General features: G+C 40.5%; 1 protein-coding gene across 1 annotated transcript in view; it reads left to right on the top strand.

Annotated features, from left to right (window-relative positions):
- The first annotated feature begins 2,760 nt into the window (after nucleotides 1–2,760).
- LOC141176036 (uncharacterized) overlaps nucleotides 2,761–17,655 on the top strand; it is a 55,474-nt gene continuing 40,579 nt past the window's right edge. Inside the window, 7 exon segments of the mRNA XM_073660011.1 lie at nucleotides 2,761–3,205; nucleotides 3,503–3,651; nucleotides 3,781–3,960; nucleotides 4,044–4,167; nucleotides 4,251–4,348; nucleotides 4,888–4,978; nucleotides 14,331–16,191. Coding sequence (XP_073516112.1) covers nucleotides 3,580–3,651; nucleotides 3,781–3,960; nucleotides 4,044–4,167; nucleotides 4,251–4,348; nucleotides 4,888–4,978; nucleotides 14,331–16,191 — 2,426 coding nt within the window. The 5' untranslated portion in view covers nucleotides 2,761–3,205; nucleotides 3,503–3,579.

Below are 17,655 nucleotides of genomic sequence, written 5' to 3'. Positions count from 1 at the left end.
ATAATGGATCCTAAGCACACTTCAAAATCCACAATAGACAACCTTAAAGGCACAAGATGAAGGTTTTACAATGGCCCTCACAGTCCTCTGATCTGAACATCATTGAAAATCTGTGGCTAGACCTCAAAATAGCAGTGCATGCAAGACGACCCAGGAATCTCACAGAACTGGAAGAATTTTCCAAGGAAGAATGGATGAAAATCCCTCAAACAATAATTTAAAAACTCTTGTTTGGCTACAAAAAGCGTTTACAAGCTGTGATACTTGCAAAAGGTGGTGCTACTAGGTACTAACCATGCAGGGTGTCCAAACTTTTGCATCGGCCCATTTTCTGTTTTGTAATTTTGACCATGGGTGTTTAAACTTTTACATGCCACTGTGAGTAAAGGAAATTAAGTTAAGGAAGGATTCCTTATCTTAGACAAACAGGATTTAAACAAACAGTTGTCTATACTAGAGAGGAAGCTACAGTGTCGCATAACTGGGACATCCGTTCTCCTAAGGAGAGCTGAAGATGCAGTGCCACAGCAATGAGTGTGTGGCCCTCATTGAATGGACTTTGAAAGTACTAGTGAGGAGTCGTACCGATGCACCTCAGCCAGTGAGGTCCTCACAAATCAACTTTGAGCACTGAGTTGCCCTGAGGGGCTGTAACGACACATCTCAACCTGTATGGTCCCCACAGGGATGATGGACCTTCCCATAATGGCTTGCTGGACTGTGATAACTTTTGTTAAAAGCTACATGTACCGCCACATGTAACCATAAAGTTCTTGACTCAGCATAATGCAGGAGAAACATTCATAAAGTGTTGTACCTGCTATCTGATATATATATACTTGTCATCAAGTTCTTGTTAAGTAAAGTAAAGTTTATTTTTGTACTTTGGTCTGCTTCATTTATCTCCATACCATCTGGACTGGGCTTGCCAAGTACAGTGGCAGCATACGGCCTTCAGAGTCGGGAAATATGACTCCGCCAAATTAAAGTCTGTGATGCAACGTGGCATTGGTGGATGGAACAAGACATGATGTCCCAGATGTGCTCGATTGGATTCAGGTCTGGGGAATGGACAGGCCATTCCAAAGCATCAATGCCTTCATCATGCAGGAACTGCTGACACACTTCAGCCACATGAGGCCTAGCATTGTCATGTATCAGAAGGAACACAGGGCCCATTGCACCAGCATACGGTTTCACAATGGATCTGAGGATCTCATCCCAGTACCTAATAGCAGTCTGGGTACCTCTGGCTAGCACATGGGGGGCTGTGCGGCCCTCCAAATAAATGCCTCCCCACACCATTACTGACCCACTGCTAAACTGGTCATGCTGGAGGATGTTGCAGGCAGCAGAACGTTCTCCACGGCGTCTCCAGACTCTGTCCGTCTGTCACATGTGCTCAGTGTGAACCTGCTCTCATCCGTGAAGAACACAGGACTCCAATGTGGAATCTGCCAATCTTGGTGTTCTCTGGCAAATGCCAATGACCCTGCACTGTGTTGGGCTGTAAGCGCAACACCCACTTGTGGACGTCGAGCCTTCATACCACCCTCATGGAGTCTGTTTCTGACAGTTTGAGCTGAGAAATGGATGTTAGTGGCCTGTTAGAGGTTATTTTGCAGGGCTCTTGCACTGCTCTTCCTGTTCCTCCTTGCACAAAGGAAGAGGTAGCAGTCCTGCTGCTGGGTTGTTGCCCTCCTAAGGCCCCCTCCACATCTCCTGGTGTACTGACCTGTCTCCTGGTAGAGTATATGCTCCATGCTTTGGACACTGTGCTGACACACAGTTACCCTTCTTGCCACAGCTCTCATTGATGTGCCATCCTGGATGAGCTGCACTACATGAGCAACTTCTGTGGGTTGTAGACACCGCCTCATGCTACTGTACGTCTAGGGGTGAGAGCAATGACAAAATGCAAGTGACCAAAACAGCCAAAAAGGATGAGAACAGAGAAATGTTCTGTGGTCACCACCTGCAAAACCACTCTTTTATAGGGGGTATCTTGCTAATTGACTATAATTTCTATCTGTCGTTTCTTCCATTTACACAACAGAAAGAGAAATTTATTCACAACAGTGTTACTTCATAACTGGACAGGTTGATTTCACAGAAGTGTGATTGACTTAGAGTTACATTGTGTTGTTTAAGTGTTCCCTTTATATTTTTGAGTAGTGTACTTAACAGCCCCATACACGAGATACATGTTGGCTGAACGGTCATTTGGCAGATGGCTATTTTTCCCGACTCCCCCATACACACAAATATTCCAGCTTTCTTGTGGTCTGTATGAGAGAGTCGCCTCCAGACTCCTCTAGTGGAGGATTATCTACAGAAAAAATAAATGGATTAGCCTCTAAAATTCAGGATGCCAGATCCTTCTCTGCCCTGACATCATCTGTCGGGAGGCCCCCAAATACATTTTATAGTCAGCCACCCCCCCCCCCCCAATTCATTACTTCCATGCAACTTTAGTCTAATGTGTATGGGGGCTTTAAAATGTAACTCATTGGACGCTGCCTCTGGCCCGGCCTAATAGACTTTCGTACATTGCAGGTCCAGACACCATTATTAGGTACTTAAGTATCATAGTAACTAGGCAGCCCCATACTATCGAGTACTTGGGGGAGGAGGGGCATTCAGCCGAACTCTGTCACACCTTCTGAGATGCCATGTTTGCTTTTGACAGCAGCAATTGGTTAAACTGCCAGGGTTTATGTAGCAGCCGCACCTGTGCCATCCCTGCCATGAACATCTATGTTTAACATGTTAGAAAATAACAAAATGTGTCTTATGCTGTTTGCATGTTTTTTTATTTTTATAAGAATTGTTGGTGCCAATTTTCTTTTGAAACATTTTAATTTCTGCTTTTTTTTTGGTGTTTTTCTTGTAATATAGTAAAGCCTAAGGCCAGAAATAAACCCCATAAAACACTGTACATGGAGACTTTGCTATCAAATAATTTCTGCCCGCAATATTTGTGCCAACAAAAAAGGTTTTATAAAAGCATCAAACTTCTGTGTGTGAATCAGACATGAGATCTAACGTGATGGAAGATTACAGTCCGGGGAAGACGGGAAACATTCATATAGACGACCGGTGATGATATAGTCAGTGACGGACTGTGGCCAAATATGTTTCTAGAGCCGTAGTAGAAGATGAAGATGTCGTCCTCATTATGAAGTAGTTATTTCTCATGTCACAGGTAATGAATATCTCCTGCAGTATTACTAATGCCGATTCCAGTGTCCGTAAATGAGATGACAACTAGCATCATGGAAGATGAGTCTATGAGAAAACATATTCAGCTGCAGACTGCGAGGAAGAAACTACTTGTTGGCTGTGTTCTAAAATATATTTGTTTTATTAGCAGATGTAAAGAAAAAAACTAAATAGTGTAAAATAATAAATCTCCTCATATTTTTCTCTAATTATCTCCAGTAATTGTATTATTACACAGGATTTTTATGATGTTACATCTACTTATTTTCTTCTCATTCAGGTCTCTACAGTATTCGATCCGCTCAGTAAAATCTTCTATATAAGAGAGTTTTCCTGATTTATCCATCACAACAGGATATGGACAAGGACAAGATGGCAGAGAAAATATTACACCTTACCCTAGAGATCCTCTTTCGACTTACTGGAGAGGTGAGAGATTCTGATGACGTCACATTACATCATTCTTATCTATAGGAATAACAGATGGACAGAACTGGAGAGGTGAGGACCCTGGAAATGTCTGTAGTGAGATTTATTAATGTGTCTCTCCATAACCAGGATTACACAGTAGTGAAGAAGACCTCTAGTGAGCGCTGTCAGGCCCCTGTGTCTGAGGGATGGGGAAGACCCCTGAGCCCAATCACTGGGCCTCCACCTCACCCCCTGATACATGAGGACATCAATAACCAGAAGATCCTAGAACTCACCTACAAGATGATTGAGCTGCTGACTGGAGAGGTGACACTGCTGGGAATGCTGGGACATTATACAGTAACACTATGAAGGGATCGGGGGGGTGACTGTATCATTATGTGTATCAGGTTCCTATAAGGTGTCAGGATGTCGCTGTCTATTTCTCCATGGAGGAGTGGGAGTATTTAGAGGAACACAAAGATCTGTACAAAGACGTCATGATGGAGGTTCCCCAGCCCCTCACATCACCAGGTAATAAACAGGACTAAATACACACGGCCTATAATTATCTGTATGTAAAGAATGAATTCAGTCCCTGTATGTGTTCCCTCCAGATCTATCCAGTAAGAGGACAACACCAGAGAGAAGTCCCCGTCCTCTTCTTCCACAGGACTGTAAACAAGAAGATCCCAATGTTCCTCAGGATCATCAGGTAGATGGAGAGAAGGTGTCATGAGATCTCCCCTATGATGTGTAGACGGCTGTGAAGGTCTTGTGCTCAGCAAGGCTGAGGTGTCGGAGTTGGAGCCCATTTTGGTGGATTTGGAGTGGTATCAAATGGACCGACTCCTAAAATATATAATAAATTGGGTACAGTAGTTCAATGCAGTTTTTGGGGAATATTTTTTCATAAGAATTTGGGAAAGTTATGAAATGTCCTATAAATGTCTGTCCTATTCCTGATCTAAGGGTCTGGACTTTTAGCTGAGATGAATCTGTGCTACAGTAAATTTATCACTTAAACATGAGCCATGTATGAGGGAGTCGTGGAGTCGGTGTCATGGAAATTGAGGAGTCGGGAGTCGGAGGTTTGGCTTACCGACTCCACAGCCCTGGTGCTCAGTCTTGTTTTATCCACCAGTATTATATGTTTTATACTTGTGTAATGAGAATGGTGGAGATGGCAGGATTAGAGCTGATCATAGATGGGACTTCTCCATCTGTCTGTGACTTTTACAATATTTGTTTCAGGGTGAAGATCTGACCCATATTAATACTACAGAGACATATGTGAGGGGTGATGAGCGGTGTAAAGAGGAGATTCCTACATATGACTACCCAGGTGAGTAGTAACCACTAAATGCAGAGAAGTTACAGATTATTCTCAGTCACCGGCTGTGGCTGCTTTATCGGTGGTGTAGTCCGGCCATATCACAATCGTGTGATCACCATTCTCCTCTAGATCACAACATTCTCCCCTACACAAAACTGTTAACCCCTTTCTGACGTTGTAAGTAAAAATACATCCCTGTTCCCTGGACTGTATGGACTAGGTACATATTATTACGACATGGCGATCGCACCCGCACACAGGCTGTACTAGCGCAATCGCCGCCCAGGTCAGCTGATTCTGACATCTGACACCCGGCACGCAGTGCCCGCACCTCTCCCGGCAGCACTTAGTGAGTGCGCAGAGGGACAGCAGCGGGGTCCCGATCGTTGCCATGGTGACCCGATGTCGTCATGATAACATCCGGGTCACCAGCCCCAGCAAGTTAAGTTTGATCATGCGCAGTGCATGATCAAAGTAACTTGTGTCTGCAGAGCTGACAGTTTAAAAGTTATAGCAGTGATCCTGCTCTGCTATACCTTATAACTGCGATCAGCCTGTTGTAAAAATATATTAAAAAATATATATTTTTACAAGATATATTAAAAATAATATATGGAAAAAAAATAAACAATAAAAGCACACATATATGGTATTGCCGTGTCCGGAACAACCTGACCTATAAAATAAAGCTGTCCCACTAGTTAACCCCTTTAGTGAACACAGTAAAAGAAAAAAAAACTAAGCAAATAACGGTGCTTAATCATCATATTTCCAAACAAAAAGTGGAATAAAACGCGATAAAAAAGATGAATGTAAATAAAAATGGTACCGCTGAAAACGTCATCTTGTCCCGCAAAAAAGAAGCCGCCATACAGCTCCATCACACGAAAAATAAAAAAGTTACAGCTCTCAGAATAAAGTGATGCAAAAAAAAATAGTTTTTATTGTGTAACAGCGCCAAAACCTAAAAAAACAATATAAATGTAGTACGGCTGTAATTGTACTGACCCGAATAATAAAGCGGCCTTATACATTTTTCCACACGCAGAACGGCATAAAAAGAATGCCAAAAAAACAATTCCTGAATTGTTGGTTTTTGTTTATTCCACCTCCCAAAAATCTGAGTAGAAAGCGATAAAAAAAAGTCACTTGCCCAAAATTAGTACCAATAAAAACGTCAACTTGTCCCGCAAAAAACAAGCCGTCACATGACTGTCGGCCGAACTATGGAAAAATTATAGCTCTCAAAATATGGCGATGCAAAAACTTTCTGTGCTGCTGAATGTCCTCATATGGTCCCTACAAGACCAGGTCCAATCTTTCTGGCCAAACTTCACTTTTATGATCGATAACATTAAATGTGCAGTCAGGGCCAAGTGTGAATTTCTGTACAATAACAACAGAGTTTCCCTTTATCCTGACTTTTCAATTTCTTTTAAAACCGACTAACTTCAAACAGGATTGTGATAAACTATACAGAAAACATTACACCTGTGACATGACATATCTCTAAGCTGTGCGTGGCTGATGGCTGTAATATACATTTATTCACGCCTGCAGGAGATGTGTTGGCTCGAGCCCTGGTTTCATGGATTCACTCCACGTCATAAATTCCATTATGTTTTCAATCCTAAGGAATTCAGATTACTGCACAATCTCTCCTGAAATGGGGGCGCTAATACTTTCTCTACTCTTCTGGTCAGGTTATTGTAGCTCCAATGGTCCACCATAAATGAGTGCAACTCCAGTTTAGTGTTGGATTTCTCCCTTCATACATATATTGTTGTTGAGGATGTAACATAGAATAAAAAAATGTCTTTTTTTATAGCTTTATTTTGTATGATAGTTTGATTGTGGTCGGATCGGCCTGCCTCACTTATGTGAGTCTGTAACTCCCTGGTAGTCTTTAAAAAAAGATCTCCATTGCCTCTTCCAAATGCCCGAGATCTAAATTTAAGACACCTCAGCTCTGCACTATTAGAAAAAGTTCTCTTTGAATGTCTAATATTTCTTCTTGAAACTCATCTGACAGAAAATATTGGCCCTTATGATAGTTTAGATTCCCAAGAGCCACCGAGCCCCATACTCCAATTACCACAGAGAGGTTTCACCACTAGTTACTCACTACTTACTGATGAAGACTGTTGAGTTTGATCATTTCAGTAGATGTTATTGTCTGTAGTCAGTTTTTGACTACAGTAGTTACTGCCCAAATTTCTCTGATTTAACCCCTTCCTGCAGCCAGTTTTGTGATCCTAATCAGGCCCCATTTTTCAAATCTGATGTGTGTCACTTTATGTGGTGATAACTTTGAAATTCTTCTTAAAGGATAATAGGAAACAAATGGACCTTACAAATTATTTTCCTTGAATCCTACAATATCCTATATACGGTTGTACACTACTGTCTGGGCACATGGCAGGTTAAGAAGGGAAGGAGCGACATTTAGCTATTTGAATATAGATCTTGCTGAAATAGTTTGCAGACACAATGTCGCATGGTCACCTGCCAGCTCAAAAGATGACCACCACAAACAGGCTTGGTGCCATCTACTTCATTTTCCAGATCCCACGAATTGTCTTGTTCATCACCCTTTAACCCCTCTACATGGATCTGGACACAGAGACCCCCTAGGCTTGGGCCACGGTGTTACCTGCTGTTCTGTGGTGTGAGATGGCAAGAAGAATAATCAGGTAGTCGGGTCAGAACCAGGAGGGCAGAGAACATACAAAATCAGAAGACACAAGAGTAGTCAGTAAACGGGCCGAGGTCACAACAGGAAACAAATCCACAAGCCGGGAGCTGAGCACAGAGGACTGACCCAGAGGAGAACAAGGCTGTATCTGGCGGCTTCCAGCAATATGCTTCCAGCTTTAGTAGGGTGCGGTGATTTCTAATTGGCTGAAGCAGGGAGCAGATTACTCCAGCTGGACAGAACACACACCCATACTGCCAGACTGGATGGTACTAAAGGTCCCTGGCACCCTAATCTTACTGGCTGGAAAGAGCCTGCGCCGCCCAGAGCTTCTGGTTCTGACGTCTCCTCCATCACCAGCGCCGCCTGCAGGATGAATAAGGCGGCTCCTGGTGACAGAAGCAGACGTCGCAGGAGCAGATCCCGGAGGAGATGGGACCCACCATTTACAGAAGTCCTAATGTGACCAAATTACAGAAAACCAGAGCAGTAGAAATCACCATAAATTGACTCCATTTTGGAAATTATAACCCTCAGTGAATTAATCTATAGGAGTAGGGAATATTTTGATTCCACATGCAAAAAAAGAAGAAAAGAGAGGCGCTCCTGTGTATACCCGGTGATCTTTGAGGGGAGGAAAATGGAAATAGAAATGTACTAACCTTGTGTGGTTGCGCACCGCTGCACAACCACGGATTAAGGCTCCGGTGTGAACTGCACACCGCACGGGTCTCAGGCTGACCGGCTGAGAGAATCACATGGGGTGTGACATCACCGCGGGTCCTTGTAAACGGTTAATAAGCCGATATCTGCAGCCCCAAACCACCCACCCAAGAGGGAATCAAGAATACAAAGTACAAAGTCGCTGCGGTTTTCAATGGGGTAAGGTGACAGCAGGCCGGGGTATTTGTTACTCCATCATTTTCTTTATTAATCAAATGGCTTCACAACATGTTTCGGCTAATACCGCCATCATCAGGTGATGGCCAATATTACCACACAAGCACTTTATATAGAGGTTTAACCAATTAACCAGCAGGTGCCAACAATTAACCAGTTAACCCTCAAATCCCCATTACTATATATACAGGTTCCCATTCTAAGGGCCAACCTGACTTGGCCGATAACAGAGACAAAACATCAACACTAACATAAAACTACATGAAAAAACTATATATACTGTACATATAAAAGAAGAATATAAAAAGAGTAAAAGCTGCATATATTCATAATTACACTCATATTAAAAACCTAATAAAAATAAATATCCACTATATTTTTCAATTCCACATAAATTATATTACTTAGTTAATAATATTTTCAAGTGAGAGATTCAGACCTTCCGGGGATAAAGTTCCCAACTTATAGATCCAATAATTTTCCCGGTTTACCAACCTTTTCTATCTATCATGCACCGTGTCAGATATATGATCAATAATGGTAAGGTGCAGATATTTTGGATATTTCTGATCTTCTAAGAAGAAGTGCTTTGACAACTATGTAACAAATCTCCATTTCTAATATTCTGCCGATGTTTATTTAGCCTGGCGCGCATTGGTTGTATGTTGCGACCTACATACTGTAGACCACATGTACACTCCAACAAATATATCACATATGAAGACTGGGAGTCTGTCCGGCATCTAATCTGAAAAGTCTCCCCCGTGGTGGGCAAGCTAAAAGTTTTTGTTCCATTATTAATGATCCCACAACAGAGACATTTTGATGTTCTACATGTAAAGGACCCATCCCCCCTTCCTTGGTTTATATTTTTATACTTTATATAATTCTTAGTCAGTGATGTGGAGCTAGGCGCTAACACATTTTTCAGATTCTGACACCTCCTATATATAATCCTTGGTTTGGCCGGCAGTTGCTTGCCCAAAATGGGATCACTGGATAAAATGAACCAATACGTCTTCAATAGGTTATTAAGAGTAACTCTAGATTGGCTAAATGTTGTAATGAGACTATACTCGGCACTCAATGGGTTAATAGTCTAATTTTTTTTTACCACATTGGTAGGTCCGGCCAGATTCCCCTTATTGTTTATCATTGTTCTTGTATTATACCCCCTTTTTCACATGTAAAGCGCCATGGAATAAATGGCGCTATAATAATAAATAATAATAATAATAATAATAATCATTTCCAAGCATTTTTCTTGGGATAAACATTTGGCTTTCTTATATGCATCACTTAATAATTTGTCAGGATATCCCTTTTCCCTGAATCTCATCTTTAAAATCCTAGATTCATTAATAAAATCCACATCTCTACTACAATTTTTCCTAATTCTCCAATACTGTCCATAGGGAATATTACGCACCCAGACTGGAAGATGGCTGCTATCATATGCTAGGTAACTATTCACATCCACCTCTTTGAAATGCGTGGAGGTGATTATCTTTCCTTCTGGGTTTTTTTTTAATCAGGAGGTCAAGGAATTGAATACTTAAACTGGATATATTAGATGAAAAACTAAGACCCCAGGTTTTATTATTTAATTCAGATACAAATATAGATGCTTCCTCATGGGTACCAGCCCTGACAAAGAAAAGATCATCTATAAAGCTCCTATAGAGACATATATGTCTAGTATATAGATGGGACTGTACGATGAAGACAGACTCAAACCTCCCCATAAATAAATTAGCATAGCTAGGGGCGAATCTCGTCCCCATCGCACAACCTCTCATCTATGTCTAGTATATAGATGGGACTGTACGATGAAGACGGACTCAAACCTCCCCATAAATAAATTAGCATAGCTAGGGGCGAGTCTCGTCCCCATCGCACAACCTCTCATCTGTTTATATGTGGTCTCTTCAAATAAATTTTTTTATTGTTTAAGATAAACTCAATACTTTCTAATAAGAACCTTTTCTGTTCCAAAAATATAGAGGTATCTGAACACAAATAATGATCAATAGCCTCTAAACCTAAAATATGTGTAATGTTGGAGTATAAGGAACTCACATCTAAGGTACAAAAAACATAATAATAATAATAATCTTTTTATTTATTTAGCGCCAACATATTCCGCAGCGCTTTACAATTCAGACAATTTACAGACATTATTGGCACTGTCCCCATTGGGGCTCACAATCTACATTCTCTATCAGTATGTCTTTGGAGTGTGGAAGGAAACTGGAGAACCCGGAGGAAACCCACACAAACACGGGAGAACATACAAACTCCTCGCAGATGTTGTCCTCGGTGGGATTTTAACCCAGGACCCCAGCGCTGCAAGGCTGCAGTGCTAACCACTGAGCCACCATGCCGCCCTCCTCCTAGGGAGGTAAATCCCTCATCAAGCTAATAAAATGTGAAGAATCTTTTAAATAAGATTCAAGCCTAATCACATATTTTTGTAAAAACAAATCGACATAATGTGATAAATTAGCTGTTATAGATTTTATCCCCGAAATGATGGGGCGACCAGGGGGATTGGTAGTACTTTTATGGATCTTGGGTCGGAAATAAAAATAAGGGGTCTGAAAAAATTGTATATCCAAAAATGTTTTCTCTCTCACATCCAAGATCCCCTCCCTAAGGGCCCCCTTAGTTAAGTTTTTATATTCCATAAAGATGGTGACAGAATTATCACAATCTAATTTATTATAATAATCAGTATCACTGAGTATCTGCAAACCTTCTCCAGTGTATCAACCCCGATTCATCACCACAATACCACCGCCTTATCAGCTTCCTTAATAATTATTCCTTTATTCTTCCGTAAACTAGAGATGGCTTGTCTTTCTGGAGCCGTCAGGTTATCCGTCTTTTTAATATGAGTAAAAGTGCGAATGTCTTTTAAAATCAGTTGCTGAAAAGTCTTGAGATGAGTTCCCTTATGGTGAGTAGGATAAAAATTACCACCTACTGGAACATGGTGGAAACCCATAGCGGGCACATGATTTTCGACTCCATTATTAGCAAAGGGTATACTGGCGTTTATTGATTTACATTTTTCTTCAATAATAAAGTGATGTTTTAACGTCAATTTCCTAAAGTACTCATTCAAATCTACATATAAATTGAAAACATTCAAACTTGAAACAGGTCAAAAAGAGAGTCCTCTACTCAATAGTGAGATCTCCCCCTCAGACAAGGTGTGGTCAGACAGGGTAAAAATGCATACCATTTTCTGTTTCTCATCTTTTTCACTTTCCTCAATATTTACCCTAATGGCTTTGTCTTTTTAATTAGCAAATCCTACAGGGCTGCTATTTTTTGGGATGGCTCTACCTCGCCCCCTACATCCCCGATATTTCTTTTTCTTTTTGGTTGGCGAACTTGGGCCGGCTGAAAAAACTGTGGGATTTTTGTATCATAAAGGAGCGGTGTGTTTTTTTACCATTGAGAGGTGGTGCAGTTTCATTAGTTAATATTACAGCTGGTGATGTCAGTTCTATTGAAGAAGTTAGATTTTGTGGAGGTGGTAGCTTCACTGATTTATCAGTGGAACCTTCCTCTAATGATGTATGCCCTACACTTAATGACTGAGATATTGTTGGTAAGGAATTTTGGGAATCAGGATGGATAGTTAAAATAGAAAAATCCAATGAACTAACACTCTGCGTTGAGGTTGCACCAATTAATTCATTTAACCCAAAATGAATTAGTGATGATTGCTCTGTATCATTAGAAACACCACTATCCTTATTCACCACTGGTAAGATAGAATTAATAGCTCCACCAGTGTTTGCTTGATTCTCCCCAATAGGAGAAGGACACAAAGTAACTATTGCACTGTTATTTTCCATATCCATAGTTTGATTCGACAGGCACTTTCTGCACTGTGGATGTTGGAGAGTGAAAATTGCAAATATTCCATTTTATTACCCAACACATTGTCTCCTGGATCACAATCTGGGCACTCACATACCATAAATGAAGTGGGTTCTTCTCACTATAGTAATGCCAAATACATGGATGCTAAATGTGGTTTGGGCACACTGCAAGGCTCAGAAGGGAGGAAGAGATATGACTTCGGGAGAGAGCGGATATTGCTGGATTGGTTTATGGAAGCCATGGTGCTTTTCTAGAACCTTTGAGCCACTAATAATGTGGAAACCTCTGTTATTACACTGACAGATGATGGACCTGAGTTGGGGACTTGTTTTTTGTGAGATGAGTGGCAGTTTTTATTAATATTCTTTTCACCTACAATGGTGAAAATAATATTTGATACACTGCTGATTTTTCAAGTTTTCCCACCTACAAAGAATGGAGAAATCTGTAATTTTTATCGTAGGTACACTTCACTACACTTGGGTTCAGGTCTGGAGACTGGCTAGGCCACTTTGGGACATTGAAATGCTTCTTATGGAACCACTTCTTAGTTGGCCTGGCTGGGTGTTTCGAGTCATTGTCATGCTGGAAGACCCAGCCACGACCCATGTTCAATGCTCTTACTGAGGGAAGAAGGTTGTTGGCCAAAATCTTGCGATACGTGACCCCATCCATCCTCCCTTCAATACGGTACAGTCGTCACGTTTGGGATGGTGTTCTTGGGTTTGTACTCATCCTTATTCTTCCTCCAAACACGGCGAGCGGAGTTGATACCAAAAAGTTCTATTTTGGCCTCATCTGACCACATGACCTTCTCCCATGCCTCCTCTGGATCACCCAGATGGTCATTGGAGAAGTTCAAATGGGCCTGGACATGTGCTTGTGTGAGCAGGGGGACCTTTAATGCCCTGCAGGATTTTAATCCATGACAGCGTAGTGTGTTACTAACGGTAATGTTTTAGACTGTGGTTCCAGCTCTCTTCAGGTCATTGTCCAGGACCTCCCGTGTAGTTCTGGGCTGATTCCTGACCTTTCTCAGAATCATTCTTACCCCACGAGGCGAGATCTTGCATGGAGCCCCAGACTGAGGAAGATTTAAAGTCATCTTGTGTTTCTTCCATTTCTTAATAATTGTGTCAATAGTTTTTCCATTCTTGCCAAGCTGCTTGCCTATTGTCCTGTAGCCCATCCCAGCCTTGGGCAGATCTACAATTTTGTCCTTGGTTTCTTTAGACAGCTATTTGGTCTTGGCCATGGTGGAGGTTGGAGTGTCTTTGATTGAGTGTGTGGAAAGGTGTCTTTTATACAGGTAACAAGTTCTAACAGGTGCAATTAATACAGGTAATGAGTGCAGAGTAGGAGGGCTTCTTAAAGAAAAACTTAACATGTCTGTGAGAGCCAGAATTCTTGCTTTTTGGTAGATGATCAAATACTTATTTCATACAATGAAATACAAATTAATTATTTTAAAATCATACAATGCGATTTTCTGTTTTTTATTTTTAGATTCTGTCTCTCACAGTTGAAGTGTACCGACGATAAAAATTACAGTCCTCTCCCTTCTTTGTAGATGGGAAAAATTGCAAAATCACTAGAGTATCAAATACTTATTTTCCCCACTGTACATAACATTGTTTGGCTTTTTATTCCATATTTGGGAGGCAGAATGAACAAACAGTTGAACACCACACTTTACTGGTTCACGCTATGAGGTTTTCTATTAGACTGTGAACTGTCATTGTCTTGGTGAATAATTCAATATTTTTACATAACTTGCCATTTTTACAGACAGTTTAAGTAGAAATGTTCAAAACTATAAAATTCAAGGATATTTAATTCAAAAATAATAATTGGTTTTATTCTTGGCAGATGACTGTACCAGAAGATCAGACGGACAGCTGATATCTTCAATTTTTAAATCAGATGATCTTGAGATCCCTCAGGCTACAATTGAAGTGAACTCCATTACTCCAGATCTACCATCATCCCTTCACAGCAAAGATTTATCATCTAGTCTTATGAAACAGGTCCTGTCTTCTGATTCATTACTGACTATTAAGGAAAATCAAAGTCCCAAAATAAGCATTAAAAAACGAGTTGCTCCTAAAGCAAAGAAGCCATTTTCACATTCTGAATATGGAAATAGTTTTCCTCTCAAAATGTCTCTTCTTAAACATCAAAAAATTCACACAGCAGAGAATATATTTTCTTGTTCCAAGTGTGGGAAATGTTTTAACCAGAAATCAAATCTTGTTAGTCACCAAAGAACTCACACAGGGGAGAAGCCATTTTCATGTTCAGATTGTGGGAAATGTTTTGCAGAGCAATCAAGTGTTATCAAACATCAGAGAACTCACACAGGGGAGAAGCCTTTTTCCTGTTCAGAATGTGGGAAATGTTTTAACCAGAAATCAAATCTTGTTAGTCACCAAAGAACTCACACAGGGGAGAAGCCTTTTTCATGTTCAGAATGTGGAAAATGTTTTACAATGAAATCAATTTTTGTTAAGCACCAAAGAACTCACACAGGGGTGAAGCCTTTTTCATGTTCAGAATGTGGGCAATGTTTTAATCATAAATCAGATGTTGTTATACACCAGAGAACCCACACAGGGGAGAAGCCTTTATCATGTTCAGAATGTGGGAAATGTTTTACACAGAAATCACATCTTGTTAGTCACCAGAGAATTCACACAGGGGAGAAGCCATTTTCATGTTTAGAATGTGGGAAATGTTTTACACAGATATCAAGTCTGATCAGACATCAAAGAACCCACACAGGGGAGAAGCCTTTTTCATGTTCAGAATGTGGAAAATGTTTTACACAGAAATCAAATTTTGTTAATCACCAAAGAACTCACACAGGAGTGAAGCCATTTTCATGTTTAGAATGTGGGAAATGTTTTAACCGTAAATCAGATGTTGTTATACACCAAAAGACCCACACAGGGGAGAAGCCTTTTTCATGTTCAGAATGTGGGAAATGTTTTAACCGGAAATCAGATGCTGTTATACACCAGAGAACCCACACAGGGAAGAAGCCTTTTTCATGTTCAGAATGTGCGAAATGTTTTAACCGGAAATCAGATGTTGTTATACACCAGAGAACCCACACAGGGGAGAAGCCTTTTTCATGTTCAGAATGTGGAAAATGTTTTAACCGGAAATCAGATGTTGTTATACACCAGAGATCTCACACAGGGATGAAGCCTTTTTCATGTTCAGAATGTGGAAAATGTTTTACACAGAAATCAAATTTTGTTAATCACCAAAGAATTCACACAGGAGAGAAGCCGTTTCCATGTAAAGAATGTGGAAAATGTTTTATTGTGAAATCAGATGTTGTTATACACCAGAGAACTCACACAGGGGAGAAGCCTTTTTCATGTACAGAATGTGGGAAATGTTTTAACCGGAAAGCAGATGTTGTTATACACCAGAGAACCCACACAGGGAAGAAGCCTTATTTATGTTCAGAATGTGGGAAATGTTTTAACCGGAAATCAGATGTTGTTATACACCAGAGAACTCACACAGGGGAGAAGCCTTTTTCATGTACAGAATGTGGGAAATGTTTTAACCGGAAAGCAGATGTTGTTATACACCAGAGAACCCACACAGGGAAGAAGCCTTATTTATGTTCAGAATGTGGGAAATGTTTTACCGAGAAATCAACTCTTGTTACACATCAGAGAACTCACACAGGATAGAAGCCATTTTAATGGAAAATGTTTTGCGAATAAATCATCTCTTCTTAGTCACCAGAGCAGTCACAAGGAAGAAGCCTTTTTTATTTCTTAATATGGGAAATGTTTAACTTGGAAAGACACACTTATTAGCAAGAAAAAATCTTTCTAATAAGTGAGTGTGTCTTCCAGACTTTAGGCAGCTTCCTGTTACTGAGGAAAACATTGAAACAGTGTTCTTCCTGATCAATCAGAAAATTGCTCTCTCCTCCACTCCACTTATCTAACTGATTGGTGCAAAGTAGGAGAAGAAACTACAGGAACCTGCACAGAGGCTGCATGTCCTGAATGAGCAGCTGAAGACTTCCTCAAGGACCTTTCAGATCATTTATGAAATGAGCCATTTTTAATGATTTTGACCATGTGAATTCAAATTGTACAATAAAATTTTTAGTTGCCTCTTGTTTATGTGATATCAGAGTTTTCCTTTTACTGCTACATATAATTGATGAAAAAACACAGCAAAAAAGGGCAGCAGGGACCTGCCCAGATCTTCAGTACTAAATGCACTACCAGGGTGCAGCAAACCCACATAAAGATGGCGGCTACACAGGTGCAAAATACTGATGAGACAATCACTCACAACCTACCATTTCATGGAGGGGGTGACTGCTTAGTATTAGAATTGCACACAAAATGGCTTGTATAGGGTGCTGTTCACAGTATCCGGCTTACAGTCTACTAGTTAAGCCCATACTATTAGATTAGGCGGGCTGGCCGGTATTATCCAAATGCACCCCATGGGAACAGACACCCCAGTTTACAATGCCGGAACTGATGGGCCTGGCTGCACCCTGGAATTAAAAAGTGCAAAAATACATATATATAATATATGAGATATTAGTTGATATGTTGGCCAAAATATGTAAGCTCGGAACCCGCGACAAGGGTTCTCATGCTTACGAGCCCTACTCTAAACACAAAAAGCAAAGCCACACCAAGAAGAATTAAAATTCCCCCTAGTGTGAACAGCACCCTATACAAGCCTTTTTGTGTGCAATTCAAATACTAAGCAGTCACCCCCTCCATGAAATGGTAGGTTAATTATTCTTGGTGTGTCTTTGCTTTTTGTGTGTACATATAATTGATGCATAAAAGTTTCAGTACTTTGAAACATTATTTTTGCAAATATAAAGATGCAAATATTTTGTTATGCCAATTTTCTGATATTTATTTAGAGGAAACTTAACAACAGTTCAAATAACTAAAACCTGTCTAAACACTATTGTGAAATATAAACAGTTACAGAAATTGCGATACAAAATTTGGTCCTCATTCAGGGACAACTCTTTTTTGCTTGCTTCTTGTACGCCTGCATTGAATCATCTCTTACAATTGTTCAATCATTATCTGCAAGCATTTTCATTGATATCTTTTCTCCATATCCGCAATATCTTGGTGAAATCTCTCAGCATGCTTGTTGCTCACAGCTCTGCTGTCACAGCTTC

The sequence above is a fragment of the Phyllobates terribilis genome, unplaced genomic scaffold (assembly GCF_046119375.1).
Source record: "Phyllobates terribilis strain yellow unplaced genomic scaffold, ASM4611937v1 Scaffold_17__1_contigs__length_24005725, whole genome shotgun sequence".
In the NCBI taxonomy this organism is placed as follows: domain Eukaryota; kingdom Metazoa; phylum Chordata; class Amphibia; order Anura; family Dendrobatidae; genus Phyllobates; species Phyllobates terribilis.
This window is presented reverse-complemented; position numbering and strand designations above follow the sequence as displayed.